The sequence below is a fragment of the Muscardinus avellanarius genome (genome assembly GCF_963383645.1).
Source record: "Muscardinus avellanarius genome assembly, chromosome: X".
NCBI lineage: Eukaryota > Metazoa > Chordata > Mammalia > Rodentia > Gliridae > Muscardinus > Muscardinus avellanarius.
In genome coordinates this window covers 94,365,740-94,383,276 of record NC_137792.1, presented here as the reverse complement: position 1 = coordinate 94,383,276, position 17,537 = coordinate 94,365,740, and the positions used below count along the sequence as shown (strand labels likewise).

General features: G+C 35.3%; 1 protein-coding gene across 2 annotated transcripts in view; it reads left to right on the top strand.

Moving 5' to 3' along the window:
• ALG13 (ALG13 UDP-N-acetylglucosaminyltransferase subunit) overlaps window positions 1–17,537 on the top strand; it is a gene marked incomplete at both ends in the record, with an annotated part of 80,724 nt that overhangs the window by 61,167 nt on the left and 2,020 nt on the right. Inside the window, 3 exons of one of the 2 annotated variants that reach the window (XM_080719401.1) lie at window positions 502–702; window positions 14,146–14,186; window positions 15,941–16,142. In XM_080719401.1, the coding sequence (XP_080575527.1) occupies window positions 502–702; window positions 14,146–14,186; window positions 15,941–16,142 (444 nt within the window). The remainder of the gene's footprint in view (window positions 1–501; window positions 703–14,145; window positions 14,187–15,940; window positions 16,143–17,537) is intronic. The other variant, XM_080719402.1, reaches the window with a different exon arrangement.

Sequence of the window (17,537 nt, the reverse complement as noted above, 5' to 3'; positions counted from 1 at the left end):
ATGGTATATCTCAGAGGTAGAATGCCTCTGGGTTCAACCTTTAGTACCAGAGGGAGGGGGAAGGGAAGAGAGAGAGAAAAGAGAAATGGAACCATCATGATTTAAAGTAGTCAGACATGCTGGTGCATGCTTGTAATCCCAATACTTGGCTAAAACAAGAGGATCACAGGTTCACAGCCAGGCTCAGCAACTAAGTGAGACCCTATTTCAAAATAAATAAAATGGGGCTCGGGGGTAGCTCAGGGGTATAATGACCCTGGGTTCAATTCCCAGTACTACAAAAGAATAAAATTTTCCATATTATATCTCTTATTAGCAGCTTGTCCATCTTGGGTAGTAAAATAAATAACCTTTCAGGCTTTTGTTTTTAAGTCAGACCATGAGAATTAAGAGTTCTTTGACCATACTAGAGATGTAAGAAAAGCAAGATGTGAAGTATTGCTTATAAGGTGTTAAAGTTGTACATTGCTATTTGGGTTTTTTTGTTGTTATTGTTGTTAGTGATTGCCTCACCATCCTATCCATACCACTCTGCTCCTGTTTCTGCTGCTGGGGTTTCTCTTCCACCACCACCACCACCGCCACCACCACCACCTCCTCCTCCTCCTCCTCCTCTTCCTCTCGAGATGGGAGAGGCTTCAAACTTACCACCACCACCTCCACCTTATTCTTATGATCCAAGTGGCAGTGATCTGCCTCAAGGTATGTAAATTTTGAGACATGGATGAGGTTAATTAGGTCTGAGATTAATTTTCACTTTAGAGTATATCTTTATTTGGTTGACCTATGGGATGGGGGTCCAAATGGAAAGTGACTGGAGAGTATAATGCTAGGTAAGTGACTGAAGAAAGGAGCAATTGAAAGCTGAGAATGCCTTCTATATTACAAGTGGATAGTTTAGTTGACTGATACTGATGGTTCTTTTTCTTTTAGGTTTTTGTTGTTGCTGTTCTTTTTGGTAGCTACAAGTCTGCCTTGAAGGAGATCCTCAAATGTATAGCTTTGCTTTCCTCAACTATTTTTCTTTAAAAGTAGGAGTCAGTATTAAAATTTTCTTTGTTTTGTAAATTCTTTCTCCAAGTTTATGGAAGTAACGCAATTTTTAATATTAGGATATCCACTGAATTTTGAATACTTGGAGAGGACTTTTAGGGGCCTAATCTGCCTTGGTGTATAGCCATGTGTTCTTGTTTCTTTTTTCCCCCACTGGCTCATAATTGTTTTTATTTTATGTACTTTTATTGGTGCGTTGTAGTATTTATGTCAAATAACATGATTATACAACATAATGAAGTTCAGTGTGATAGGAACATACATGCACATGACACTTGATGAACTTACCCTCAGATCCTACCCCACTGCCTCCCCTTTCTCAAACATATTATTGAAATTGGCATCAGTAGTTTAATATATGTACATTTTCATCATTTAAAGTGTTTGCTACATTGTGTCTACCTTGTTTCTTAGAATTGTTCTTGTTTCTTAGGAGTGATTTTTTTTGTGTGTGTGTGTGGATTGCGGTTGGAACTCAGGCATTTTACCTTGGAGTTACAGCCCCCAGCCCTATTTTATTTTTTATTTGGAAATAATAAATAGGGCCTCACTAAGTTGCTGAGACTGGCTGCAAACCTGTGATCCTTCTTTCCCAGCCTCCCAAATACTGGGATTATAAGTGTGTATCCCCACACCAGCTAGGAGTGATTTTCAATTGGAAGTTCTTTGTTATTCCTCTTTTTAGCAGTATTGCTCGAGAGAATTGCAGTTGAAGGTTGTTTGGTTCTTACTTTTATTTTCTTGGCTCTAACATTCTCTTGATTTTTCTAGATGTTTCTCTGTTCTGAGGGTTTTTTTTTTTTAGACCCTAATGTAATCACCTGGATTTTTCCTTTCTCAAAGTCCATTCCATTATTTTTCCCTATCTTAGAATTTCATTATCATGTCTGTAGGTGATTATAAAATCTAGCTTTGTTCTCAGATGTCTTAGTTACTTGTCTCTAACTGCTAGAATTTTCCCTAGCTTTTCAACTTTCATTTAAACTTAAAATGACCATAATGAAATTATGCACCTTTTATCTGTCTTCTTTGTTTCTGTGCCACAAAAGCATAGGCTCCTCTTCTTGGTTTCTTATTTTGTTAACAATGTAATCATTTTCACTTAATTTACCCACGAATCTAGACCCTGATTTCTTTATTCTCTTTCCTTCATTATTTTCCTATGCCCAAAATGTACCCAGTCACCACATAATGCTGATTTTGTATATTATTCAGCATTTATTATGAAACTATTCAAGTATACATCAAAGTTAAATTTTAAAATGAATGGTTATATAGTGACCATCAATATTCTATGATTAATGTTTAATTATACATGCTTTATCACATATATATTGATCTTCCCCTTCCTTAACAGCTAATCTATTTTATTTTTCATTAGATTAAGAAGGAAATTATAGATACCAGTAGACCTACTCAGAATTGATAACTTGTGGTATATATTTACACAATGGAATACTATTCACCCATGAAAATGATAAAACTGTTATTTGTGACAATATGGATGAACATGGAGGACATTACATTCAGTGAAATAAGAAAGGCACACACAGAAAGACAAATACCATATATTCTTACCTATTTGTATAATCTAAAAACCTGATATTATACTATAGATTGGGAAAAGAAAGAAGGAAGGATGGCAGAAAGATTGGTCAATAGGTACAAAATTATTACTTTAGATACGAGGAATCTATTCTGGTATTTTATATGCGCAATGTGATGAATATAGTTTGTAATATCATGTACTTAGACGTATATGAAAATAACTAGAAGATTTTGGATATTCTCATCACAAAGAAAGGATGAATGCTTATGGTCATAGATATGTTTGCTACCCTGATTTGAACATTATACAATGTATGCATGTATCAAAACATTGTAGTGTGATACATAAAATATGAAGTTATTGCCTGGGCATTGTGGCACACACTTGCTCATGCTTGTAATCCTTGCACTTGGGAGGCGGAGACAGGAGGATCGCGCAGGTTCGAAGCCAGCTGCACTGGCTTAAGAGACCCTGTTTCCAAATTTAAAAAGTATAAAATAGGTCTGGAAGTGTAGTCCGGAGTTAGAAGCGTTTCCACGAACCCTAGTACCACAAATACACACACACACACACACACACACACACACACACACACACACACACACACGTATAGGTATATATGTATATATATATATATATATGAAGTTATTATGTCAGTTAAATCAACATAAACTTGTACATACATACCATTAACTAGGGTTCAACATTTAGTTCATATATATATATATATATACATACATACACACATATACATATGTATGTATATATATACATACATATATACATATATACATACATACACTTTATTTTGCGGGTTTGGGGATGGAACCCAGAGGTATTTGGCCTCCGAGCTACTACCCCTGCCCAATTTTTTATTCCTTATTTTGAAACAGGGTCTCACTGAGTTGCAGAGGTCCTCACTAAGTAGCTGAGGCTGTCCACGAACCGCTATCCTCCGGTCTCAGCCTCCCAAATGCTGGGATTGCAAGCGTGCACCACCATGCCCGGCTTAGTTCCTCATATTGACATAGAGTTCGCATATAATGAATATGAGTCTTAAATAGATTAAAATACTTTTGTAAGCCATCCCAATCAAATTGTAAAACATTACTGTCATCCCACAAAGTTTTCTTACGCTACTTTTCGGCCTGTCACTATTATCACCCCAGAGACAGCCACTGCTCTCGTGTTTTCTATGAGAGATAAGTTTTGAGTTTTCTGATATTTTTTATAAATCAGTGCAATTTATAATATTAAGAGAAGTCTTATTAAGCTTAGCTTTTTTTTAATTGGTGCATTGTTGTCATACATCTTAAAGGGGTACGAGGTGGTAGAGGCATACATGCACACATCACTCATTTAACCCTTCCCCAGTTCCCACCCCATTCTCTCAGCCCTCCCTTCTCATGTTTGGCTTATTAATTCACTTTGATATGTTTGTGAATGTACATCATGTACATGAGGGAATTTCCCTCTTCCCCTCTCTCATTTCCCTCAGGATATTTTATTTGCTCATCTATGGTTGTTGTTTCTTCATCAAGAGTTCCTCTTATGACCCTTTTTCTCCCTATCTTCCATATATTAGGGAGAGCATTCAATTTTTTGAATTCTGTGACTGACTAATTTGAATTTTCATAACGTTCTCCAGTTTCATTCATTTCCTTGCAAATTACATAATTTTTGTTTTTATTTATGGCTGAGTAAAATTCCATTGTGTTCATATCCAATAGTGTTATAATCCATTCATTTGTTGATGGACATCTTGGCTGGTACAATAGTTTGACAATGGTGAATTGTGGGGCTGTGAACATAGATACACATGTATTATTTTTTCTTTTTTTTCTCACATGTATTATTTAGGTAGTTTGATTTTCATATTTTTGAGAAGTGATATTGCTGGATCATATGGTAGGTTCATTCCTATTCTTCTGAAGATCCTTCATATTGTTTTCCAAAGTGGTTGTATTAATTTTCACTTCCACCAACAATGCATTACATTTTCCTCTTCTCCATATCCTCACCAGCATTGTTGTGTGGTTTTTTTTGTTGTTGTTTGTTTTTTGTGGTAGTAGGGATGGGACCCAAAGGCATTCTACCTCTGAACTACACTTTATTTTTGAAACAAGTTCTCCTTGAATTGCAAAGGGCCTCACTAAGTAGCTGAGGCTGTCTGGGAACTGCAGTCGTCCTGTCTCAGTGTCCCAAGTGCTGGGATTACAAGCGTGTACCACCATGCCTGGCTGTTGTTTGTGTTTTGAATGATTGCCATTCTAATTGGAGTTAGGTGAAATCTCAGGGTAGTTTTGATATGCATCTCTTTGATTGCTAATGATGGTGAACATTTTTCATATCTTTATTGGCCATTTGAATTTTTTAAATTTTTTTATTGGTGCATTATATTCATACAACATATTGGGGTAAAAAAACTTGTGTGTACAAACATGTACTCATCGCTGATTTAACCCCTACCCAATTCCCACCCCATTCCCTCCCCGTCCCTCCCTCCCTTGCTTGGCTTAGTGATTGACTTCGATATGTTTAAGTACATTGTGTATTTTAGAGATTTTCCTCTTTCCCCCCTCCTTTCTCCTCCTTTAGGGTGTCTTGTTTGCTCCTCTATAGGATTTCCTCTTTCAAGAGTTCCTCCTATGACCCATTTCTCCATAACTCTCATATATTAGGGAAAGCATCTGATTTCTTATTTTTTGTGACTGACTAATCTCATTTAGCATGATGTCCTCCAGTTCCATCCCTTTCCCTGAAAATGATGTAATTGAGGTTTTTTTGATGGCTGAGTAAAATTCCATTGTGTACATATCCCACAGTTTTGTAATCCATTCATCTGTTGATGGACATCTTGGCTGGTTCCATAGTTTGGCTATGGTGAATTGTGCAGCTATGAACATAGATACACATGCATTAGTTTGGTTTCTTTTCTTTTGGGTAGATACCCAACAGTGGTATTGCTGGATCAAATGGTAGGTGTGTTCCCATTCTTCTGAGGATTCTCCATACTGTTTTCCAAAGTGGTTGCACTAATTTGCAATCCCACCAACAATGTCTAAGAGTCCCCACTTCTCCACATCCTCGCCAGCATCTGTTGTTGTTTGTGTTTTGAATAATTGCCATTCTAGTTGGAGTTAGGTGAAATCTCAGGGTAGTTTTGATTTGCATCTCTCTGATTGCCAGTGATGTTGAGCATTTTTTCATGCATTTATTGGCCATTTGAATTTCTTCTTTTGTGAAGTGTCTAGTTCATTTGCCCATTTTGTTATTGGATGCTTTGTTTTCTTAGTGTTGAGTTTCTTGAGTCCTCTGTATATTCTAGATATTAGTCCTCTATTGGTGGTGTAGGTGGCAAAAATCTTGTCCAATTCTGTTGGCTCTCGATTGAGGTTCTTGATAGTTTCCTTTGCTGAACAGAAGCTCTTCATTTTCATGCAATCCCATGTATTGATTCTCCTTTTAATTTGTTGTGCCTTTGGGGTCTCATTTGAATTTCTTTTGTGAAGTGTCTATTTAGTGTACTTGGCCATTTTTTGATTGGGTTATTTGTTTTTTTAGTGCTGAGTTTCTTGAGTTCTCTGTATATTCTAGATATTAGTTCTTTATCGGAGGTGTAGGTGGCAAAAATTTCTCCCATTCTGTCGGCTCTCTGTTAAGAAAATTTCTTTTACTATACAGAAGCTCTTAAGGTTTATGCAATCCTATATATTGATCCACCTTTTAGTTTCTTGTACCTTTGGGGCTTGTTGAGAACATTTTTATGTGTGCATATGAGTTGAAGTGTTGGACCTATGCCCTCATCAAGGAACTGCAAGGTCTCTGGTCTGATTTCCAGTTTTTGATCTATTTTGAATTGACTCTTATGCAAGGTAAGAAAGGGGTTTATTTTCATTTTTCTGCATACGGTTAACCAGTTTTACCAACATCATTTATTGAAGACGCTATCTTTTTACCAGTGTATGTTTCTGGCTCCTTTTTCAAAATCCAATTGGCTGTAAGCGTGCATATTTGTTTCTGAGTCTTCTGTTCTGCTCCAATGATCTATGTGTCTGTTTTTGTGCCAGTACCATGCTTGTTTTATTACTCTGGCTTTATAGTATAGTTTGAAGTCAGGTATTACTCTACCTCCTACATGTTTTTTGTTGCTGAGAACTACTTTGGATATTATTTTTCTTTGTTGTTGTTGTTGTTGTTCCAAATGAATTTAAGGACTGATTTTTCTATGTGTGAGGAATGACCTTGGTAATTTAACAGATATTGTGTTTAATCTGTAGATTATTTTTGGAAGAATTTTGCCTACCCAAGAACATAGAAGATATTTTCATCTCCTAAAATCTTCTTAGATTTCTTTTGTCAATGTTTTATAATTTTCTTTGTAGAGGTCTTTTTTTTACATCCATGGTTAGGTTTATTCCTAAGTATTTTATTTTTAGTGTGTGTAGGATATCCTGAGTAAAAGTGTTTTCTGGATTTCTTTTTCAGTGGATTTATGGTTGGTATACAGGAAAGCTTCTGATCTTTTAAGATTGATTTTGTATCTAGACTTGGCTGAGTTCGTTGATCAGTTTTGTAAGCTTTTTGGTTGAGTTTGTTGGATCTTTTAAGTATACTATCACATCATTTGCAAGTAGGGATAGTTTTTTTTTTCTTTTTTATTTGTACCCTTTTGATTTCCTTTTATTGCTTTATTGCTCTGATTAGAGTTTCAAGTCCTATATTGAAAAGAAGTGATGAAAACGGAATCCTTGTCTTATTCCTGCTTTTAAGGGGAATTCCATAATGGTTTTGAGATTCATGCATGTTGAATATTTCAGTCGTCCATCTGTTTTTACTGCTGGTTAGTATTTCATTGTATGAATATTCCACAGTTTGTCCATTCTTCTGAGCCGAGCTGTTTTCAGTTTGGAGCTATTAAGCTACTGAAGATTCTTGAAGACATATGCAGTGGCACAGACCTGTTATCCCTGTACTTGGAAGGTTGAGACAGGAGGATTGCTGTTTTGAGGCTAACCTCAGCAATTTAGCAAGACCCTCTTTCAAAATAGAAAGGGCTAAGAGACAAAACATTACTGGGTTCTATCCCTAGTATCTCCCTCAATAGAAGAAAAACCTTCTTGCTAATGTTATCAATAACATGTGGTAATTTCCCTTGAGGAAATAAATACCTACTGCTGGGCGTGGTGGCACATGCTTGTAATCTCAGCATTTGGGAGGCTGAGGCTGGAGGATCGTGGTTCGCAGAAAGCCTCAGCTACTTAGTGAGGCCCTTTGCAACTCAGTGAGACCCTGTTTCAAAATAAAGAATAAAATATAGGGCTGGGAGTGTAGCTCAGAGGTAGAATGCCCCTGGGTTCCATCCCTAGTACCACAAGATAAATAAATTAAATAAATAAATAATAAATACCAGTGAGATTACTGGATCAGAGAAATGTGTGTTTTCCAAGAAACGGCTGAATATTTCTCCAAAGTTATATATTTTGTACTCCCACTAGCACTATATAAGAATTTCACGTGTTTCTCATCTTTATCAACATTAATTATATCACTTGCTTTACTTTTGGCCATTTTGATGAATGATGATGAGCAGTTCAAAAAACAAACTAGGAGGCTAAGACAGGAGAATTTCAGGTTCACAGTCAGCCTCAGAAACTTAGCAAGACCAGGTTTCCTAATAAAAATTAAAATGGGGCTGGAGGTGTAACTTGGAATTAGAATGTCAATGTCTGTCTGTCTGTCTGTCTGTCTCTCTCTCTCTCTCTCTCTCTCTCTCTCTCAGTGGAGGTGATGGCATACTCTTATAATCCTAGCTCCTTATGAATCTAGAGGCAGGATCACAAGTTCAAGGCCAGCTTAGGCAATTCAGTGAAACCCTGTCTCAAAATTAAAAGGGCTCAAAATGCAGCTTTTTGGTAAAATGTTCCCGTGTTCAGTCCCCAGTATTATAAAAATTAGATAGGTATAGATAGACAGACAGACTGGCCAACTCTATTTTGTAGAGCAGTTTTCTGTTCACTTGTGCTTACAAATGCATAGCCTACTATATTGTCAACATATTCCCACCAGATTGGAACATTTGTTACCGTTAAACCTGCACTGATATATCATTGTCACCCAAAGATAAAAATTTAGCTTACTGTTCATACTTGCTGTTGTACCTTTTATGGGTTTGGACAAATATATAATGCGATGTTTCCTACATTATAATTTAACACAAATTATTTTCACTGACCTAAAAATCCTCTGTGCTGTATGTATGACACTGCCTATCCCAGCCTCTGGTAATCACCAATCTTTTTAGTGTCTCTGTAGTTTTCATTTTTTCAGAATGCTGTATATTTGTGGTCATATAGAATGCAGTCTTCTTAGATTGCCTTTTTTCAATTAGTAATATGCACATAATGTTCCTCTATGATTTTTTCCCTTTTTAGCTAATTTATTTTGATCACTGAGTAATAATCCATTACTGGATTATATACTGGATTATGTCTGGATATATCATAGTTTATTTAGCCATATACCTTCTGAAAGACATCTTATTTGCTTCCAAGCTTGGACAATTATAAATAAAACTGCTCTAAACATTTAAGAACAAATTTTTGTGTGAAACATTTTCAACTTGAGTAAATTTCAAGGATAATTGCTAGATGTAATGTTGAGTACGTGTAGTTTTTTATACTTAGTGCATTGTAATTATACTTTACAATAAGGTTCAATGTGATACAAACTGCATATATCATTTGGTGTATTTCTCTTTACTTTCCACCTACTCCACCATCCATGATTGGTAGTGATTCTTTCATATAGATAGAACATTTGAACTGTTTCCTTCCTCAGTTTTTCTTTATTCCCTCCCTACTTCCTTATCCCAGTCTGATACTGATTCCTCTCTTCATTTATCTGAAGTCCATTTTGTTTCCTATTTTCTTTCTAGCCTCTCTATATGGGAGAAAACAAAAGACACTTGACTTTGTTAGACTGGCCATTCTCACTTACCATAATATTCTCTAATTCCAACCACTTTTCTGCAGATGACATAATTTGGTTCTATTTTGTAATTAAAATTCCATTATATGTATATGCCACATTTTCTTTATACATTCATCTGTTAATGGACCCCTAGACTGGGCCCATGATTTGGTTTTTGTGAATTTTACACAGATATGCATGTATGTATCACTATAGTATTTTAACTTTAATTTTTCTAGGGCAATATTGAGGAGAGGTATATCTGGGTTATCTGTTGTTTTCATTCCCAGTCCTTTTTTCACTTTGAAAGGGCCTCACTAAATTGCTAGGACTGGTGTTAAATCTGTGATCCTCCTGTCTCAGCCAGCCTCCCAAGTACTAGGATTACAGGCATGTACCACTACACCTGACTATTTCTAGTCTTTTGAGGAAACTCCATCTGGTTATATTAATTTACAATCGCATAACAGTGTATAAGAGTGCATATTTCTCCACATCCTTGCCAATACTTAGTGTTTTCCCTTTTTTTAATTTGGTACTGAGAATTAAACCCATTGGCATCTAACTCCAAGCTACACCCACAGCCCAAATTATTTTTATTTATTTTTATTTTGAGAGAGGATCTCTCGAAGTTGTTCAGGCTGACCTTAAACCTGTGTTTCTCCTCTTTTAGCCTCCCAAGTACTAAGATCACATATGTACCTCACCAAGCTAGGTTTATTGTTTGTATTCTTGATTATTGCCATTCTAACTAGAGTTAGTTTAATGGAATCTCAGAGTTGATTTAGTTATGTGAAACAAAACAAAAATGTGCTGAGCCATCTTCTTTCTTTATCTATTTATTTATTTATTTATTGGTCTTACTGGGGTTCCTGGAAACCCTTCTATCTCCGGGTTACACTCCCAGACCTATTTTTTATATATATTTTATTTGGAAACAGGGTCTCTTAAGCCAGAAGGCTGGCTTCGAACCAGCGCAATCCTCCTGTCTCCACCTCCCAAGCGCGGGGATTACAAGCGTGCACCACCACGCCGGCTTTTTTTTTTATGTTTTAAGGTGGATAATATTGAAAATGACACACATTCAGACTGTGGTTAACCATACTACATTCATACTTTTACACATATTCAAATGTAGCTCTTCCATTGATCAGCCTCAGCCTTCTTTGTCTCCTTCCCTTCCATTCTAGCTTTGCTGAGGTTTCCTCTCCATTATCTGGAATCTTTCTGGTATCCCTAATACTCTCTAGTTTGGACATATTATAGAAACCTTTCCCTTTTCTTTCTGTGCTTGGATGATCTGACTTAACATGTTTTCCAGGTCTTTTCATCTTTTTGGGAATGGCATGATTTTGTTCTTCTTTATAGCTGAGTAGAATTCCATTGTGTGCATTTCCCATAATTTTGCACTGAACCACATTCTAAAATGGCTTACCATTTTGCATTGGCACCTGAATTGAAGGAGAGTTTCTGTTACTCCATATATATACCAGCATTTAATATTTTGACCATTCTAATTGATGTGGAAGGATACTGTATTTGCATTTCACTTCGGATAAGTGTGGAACATCCTTTTACATGCGTATTTTCCTCTGCATATCTCCCTTGGTGAAATATCTGTTAAATTCTTTGACTTGTATTTAAGTCAGTTCCTCATTTTTGAGCCTTAACTTTTAACACATTTTGGATAACAGTGATTATCCGATGTGTCGTTTTTGTTTTGTTTACTGATGTGTCTTTTGCACATGTTTTCTCCCAGGCTGGTTTGTCTTATCATTCTCTCAGTGGTTTATTTTGCAGAACAAATGTTTTTAATTTTAGTGAAGTATGCTTTATCAATTATATCCTTCATAGATCATGCCAGTGATGTATCTGAAAAGTCATCACTGACTATTTCCTATATGTTAACTTCCAGGAAGTTTTACAGTTTTGTGTGGTTAGGTTATTCATTTGAAAGTTGGTTTTTTTTTTTTTTTTCAGGTCTGGGGATGGAACCCAGGGGCATTCTACCTCTGAGCTACACCCTCTGTCCTATTTATTTTTATTATTCTTTATTTTGAAACCGGGTCTCACTGAGTTGCAGAGGGCCTCACTAAGTAGCTGAGGCTGTCCGCGAACCGTGATCCTCTGGTCTTAGTCACCCGAATGCTGTGATTACAAGCGTGCGCCACCACGCCTGGCTGAGAGCTTTTATTGTCAAGGATGTAAGGTGTGTTAAGATTTATATTTTTTTGGATGTGAATGACCAGATTTTTATTACTTTTTCCATGAGCTTATTGGTTACTTGCATATTTTTAATACACTATTCATATATTTTGTCATCTTTATAAATTGAATCCCTTTTGTTATTGAGTTGTAGAACTATTTTACATAACCTCGATCCTAGTCTGTTGTCAGATATGTTTTGTATTTTCTGTTCTGCAGCTTATTTTTGATGGTATCTTGTTAAGCAGAGAATTTTAATTACAATGAAATTTAACATACAACTTTTTGTTTATTGCTTTAAAAAATTTGCCCACCACCAAGTTGTGGGCACCAACTTGTTTTGCTCTAGAAACTTTGCTTTTAGTTTTGTTTAGGTCTTCCTTCTTTTTTTTTTTTTTTTTGTGGTACTGGGGTTCCTGGAAGCCCTTCCACCTCCGGGCTACACTCCCAGACCTATTTTTACATTTTTATTTGGAAACAGGGTCTCCTAAGCCAGCGCGTGCAGCTGGCTTCGAACCTGCACGATCCTCCTGTCTCTGCCTCCCAAGCGCGGGGATTATAAGCGTGCACCACTACGCCCGGCCGCCTTCCTTCATTTAACATTTTGTTTATGATATAAGATGGGAGTTAAGGTTATTTTGATTATTTTTCCCCTGTGGATAGGCAGTATTTTATCCACAACATGTGTGAAAAAGCTTTTTATGTTCTCATTTGATCACTCTGGTAAAAGATTATTTAGAGTGGTAGTATATTTCTGAGTTTCGTTCTGCTGGAATGATCTATTTTTCAATTTTTATTCTAGTACTATAGTGTATTTATAGTAAATTTGTACATCAGGCAATATGACTTACGCTACCTATATGCTATCCAACATTTTTAAAGATTGTTTTAGTTTTGGTTATTTGCATATATATATTTGATTGTCAACATTTTGTCCCCTCAACCAAAAAAAGTTTTTGGGAATATAGCATTGCATTCAATATATAATTCAGTTTGAGGTGAATTATCATTTTATTGTCTCTGAATCCATGAAGATAGTATCCTATTAATCTATTTTGTAGGCATTCTTTTGATTCTCAACAAATTTTCTTTTGGTATATCAGTTTTATACACTTTTTAAGATTGTGTTTGGTGCTATAGTGAATAATATTTAAAATTTTATTTTTCAATTTTGGCTTTCTAGTACATAAAGTACAATTGAGTTTCATGTGTTAATGTTCTTGATTTATTAAAAATTTGTCTTGCATAGAGAGCTTTGAAAAAATACCTATTCTGTAATTCCTAGCACATGCTTTTATCACCTTATCTCTGAAAAATTAGAGTAGCTTTTCATTTTATTTCAGTGCTTTAGTATCTATACCACTTTGCATCTCTTGCTATATCAAAATCCCCTCAATGATTCTTCAGTTTCTATGAAGCTTAACAGATAACTATGGCATTTACGACTTTCCAAAATCTGGGCTCTATTCCACCCTTCTATTTTATGAACTCTATGCACCTGGTTTTCTAGTCCTAACCCATTTTGGATGTGTGATTCTATCTGAAATCTTTCTGCATCTACTTTTTTATCTAAACTACTCTTAACCCCCTAGAGATGCCGTAAACCCATTAGTAATCACTCTCCATTTCTCTACCATAGGAGCCAGTACTCTTTTCTGTTTTTGTAGATTTGCCTATTCTATTTCATATAAATGAAATCATAATACTATGTAGCCTTTTGTGCCTGGCTTCTTTCACTTAGCATAACGCATTCAGGATTATACATGTTTTGTAGTATGTGTCAGTACTTCACTCTTTTTGCAGCTGAATAATGCTCCACTTTGGATATACTACATTTATTACCTATTTTATCAGGTCAACAAATAGAAATACAACAGGTCAACATTTAGAAATACAGTTAGAATGCTAAGGACAGAGCTGGGGTATAGCTCAGTGGTAGATTGTGCATTTAGCATGTTCAGGTCCCTGGGATTATTTCTCGCACCACAAAGAGAATGCCAGGGATATTCCGTATTTCTTCCTACAATTAGTTTTTATTAATTTATGATATATTAATTCCTATACTTTCTAGAGAAATTTTGTCACCTTAATTCTTCCTAAATATTTACTGAGTAGCATTCCTATTGCATCTGCTTAATATTAAAATAGTTGTAAAAGTTCTATATAGCCATTTAAAACATCAGAAAATGATCTTACCTATAACAGTAGGCAAAATAGTGTTTTGCTATAATGGAGAATTGAAGGTCATGTCAGTATGGAAAGATCATATTCATATCTTCTGTAATAATTCAAATAGAAAAGCTTTCAAATAAGAGTTCTAATTGCTTATGTCAGTGTATCACTAAATTAAAACTTTTTCATTTTAGATACAAAAGTTTTACAGTACTATTTCAATCTCGGGTTGCAGGTAAGAGTCATGTTTAATTGCTTTGAAAAGATCTATATTTAAAATATAATCTTTTGAAAAAATGAAATTATTGAACTTTAAAAGCTAAGAATACTGTGAGGAACCTTAGATTTTTATTTCTGTCTTTATAAGAGATCTCTGAAGGTACAGCTTTCTACTTTAACCTACCAGTGCTTTAACTTCTCTCATATTTGTTGCAGGGGCTGGGGGCCTGGGCTGCAAGCAGCAAACTTTAGCATATATTAGATTAACTTTTGTGTTTAACTTTATATACCAACCTTTCACTGTGTTATATACTCAAAATAAATGGGTAATATTCTCTGTTTACTTAAAATATTTTATGGCCATTTTTTATTTTATGTGAAAAGTAATCTCAGGCATTTAAATAGTTGTATATTTTCAAAACACTCATATATTCATATATTCAGAGATAATTTCAAACACTGTTTTTATCATTCCCTTGAGTTGTAGGAGTTAATACTAACAAATATCTTATTTATAAAAGGTGTCTCTGATTTGAGGTGAAAACTTTTATTCTTAGTGATCATTTTCCCCCTGAAACCTCAGTTCATATTCCCTGGCACTAATTTCCAAAAAGCCTTTTAAAATATATTACTAAAAAATGTATATAAATTAGAGTAGTAGGGTATAATTTTATTCTTTGAAGCTAAATTTAAGTATTTCATAAACTATTTTCCTCAGTTGTGTTATAATATTATAGTCATATGTTAAAACTTTGTTCTACAAGGCCAAAGCATTTAAAAACATTCTCCCAAATGAGTGCAGTGGCACATACCTGTAGTCCTAGCTACTTGGTAATCTAAAGTGGAAGGATAATTTAAACTTAGGAGTGTAAAGCCAATCTGAGCAGTGAAGTGAGACCCCCATCTCAAAAAAATCTACTCTTTACATTATGAGAATGCCAGGAAATGCAGAATAGTTATTTTAATATTTTTCATATTAAAAGTAATAGTGTTTTTTGTGGTACATTTGGGAAATACATATGAAAAACCTAAATCATCTGTAAAACCTGTATATTTTTTATATATTTCCTTAGAGCTTTCTAATATTTGTTGTAAAATATACATTATGTTATATAATTTTATTCATTTATTGAGTATTTTTTTCTTTAAATATTGGACAATATAATTTTTTGCCTATATAGTATCCCAACATAATTCATTTATCCAATCTATTGTTGAATATTTAGGTTGTTCAATAATTGTGTCTTTTAAAAATAATTCTATAGGCCAGGCGTGGTGGCGCACGCTTGTAATCCCCGCGCTTGGGAGGCTGAGACAGGAGGATCACACAGGTTCGAAGCCAGCCTCAGCTACTTAGGCTCTCAGCAACTTAGTGAGACCCTGTTTCCAAGTAAAATATAAAATAGGTCTGGGAGTATATCCCGGAGGTAGAAAGCCTCTGGGTTCCACCCCAGTACCACCAAAGAAATTAATAATAATGATAATAATAATAATAATAATAGTTATTATTATTCTATAAAAGGCATCTTTCTATTTGGGTATTTCTCTGATTAGTTAAGCACACTTTCCTAAAATGAGGCCTTCATTCAAATATGAGATAACAGATGTTGTAAAAACCCTTAATGTCCTAATAGAGAACAAATGTGCAAATGCCAAACTTTATCACACTTGAAAATTGACATCTAGTTTTTTTTAGCAAGGAACTAAACTATTGTAAGAGAAGGGAATAGTAAATTTTTTTGGGGGGGTTGTTTCCCTTTTTTGCTCCAGTGCTATCACAACTACTGGCACTCCATGGTCTATGTGCCACAGATACAGCAGCAGCAGCAGCAGCAGCAACAGCAGCAGCAGCTTCATGTAGAAAATTTTCCAATCTATACTGAGCCACCTCCTCTGGTAGATCAGACTGTTCCTCACTTGTGCAGTGAGGTAGGGAGAACAGATGGCACACAAGCAGAAGCATCAGCAGATGGTGAGTATGTAATGTGATTGCTATCAAGAAAGACAATTGGATATTATTGCTTATAATTTAATTATAGCCTTCAGATGTTTCATTAGACCGATATACTTAGACTAGCAATTCTGAAAGCATGATAAGTAGATGTAGACCCCTAGGGGTCCCTGAGACTCTTTAAAAAGAGTCATAATACCAAAGCAGTCACAGCAATACTGATTTTATGTGTCCCTTTCACTGTGTTACATATACATCAAGGGTACAAAAAATCAATGGTGAGTAAAACTGCTGGCACCTAAGCACAAATTTGACACTGGCACCAAATTGTGCTAGTTATCGGTATTTTTCTAACTACCAAAGAACTGATTACAAATTGCCATGTTAGTTTATTATTTCATCAAAGATATTCTTGTTTCTACTAAATCTTTATCCTTAAACATCTCTACTTAATATTATTTGTGACAAAATAGGAACTATTAAGACATGTCTGCATCCTGAGTAAAGTACAATGATTCAGTTAAGGACAAGGGCTCGTGCTATTGCATTACTAGCTCAGCTAGTTAACTTTTCATAGAACGTTCTTTTACTTGAAAAAATGATATAAAAACTATGGTTGTTTGTACTTAGTCGATCAGATGAGCCTGTCAGTTAAGGAACACCAACTGGTAGTATTTATTGTCAAAGAAAACCCTAAGTTTCCAATAAAAAACAGTTTTAGAAAACTTCATTTTACCTTCTTGAACTTAACAGTTCCCCAGTAATTGAAACTTTCAAGCTAGGTGGAGATATTAGACCTTAGTGAATGTAATGTTTTTCTCTTCCGTTTTTCTTCTTTGTTTCTCTGTCTTTTTTTGTGTGGCTGTGTGTAATACTGGGGATGGCAAACAAAGGCAGTCTACTAATAAGCTATACCCCTAGTCCTTGTTAAATTTGTTGTTTTTAAACAGTTTCCCTAGGTTGCTGAGACTGAATTCAAACCTGCTGTCCTCCTCTCTTAGCCTCACAAGTACTGTGATTAGAAGTGCATGCCACCATGCCTGGCTAAATTTAATTGTATAATGAAATGTGTTCACATTTGGAAAATCTGCATAATTCAGTGAAGTAATAGTTGCTCGGATACTCATAAATGATTTTGTAAAAGAGCTATTAGTCCATGCTTGGTAGCACACACCTACAAGTGGCACTACACTAGTACTTGAGAGGCTGAAACAGGAGGATTGCATATTCAAGGCAGCCTCAGTAGTTTTGCAATACCATATTTCAAATTTTTAAAAAGATGGGGGTGTATTTTGGAGGTAAAATGCCTCTGGTTTCATTTCCCAGTTGAAAAATAAAAAAGAACTATCTATGGATTTTAATGTAACAGCATGAAAAGTCCACATTGCTACCGATCTTTGAGAAACTACCACATAA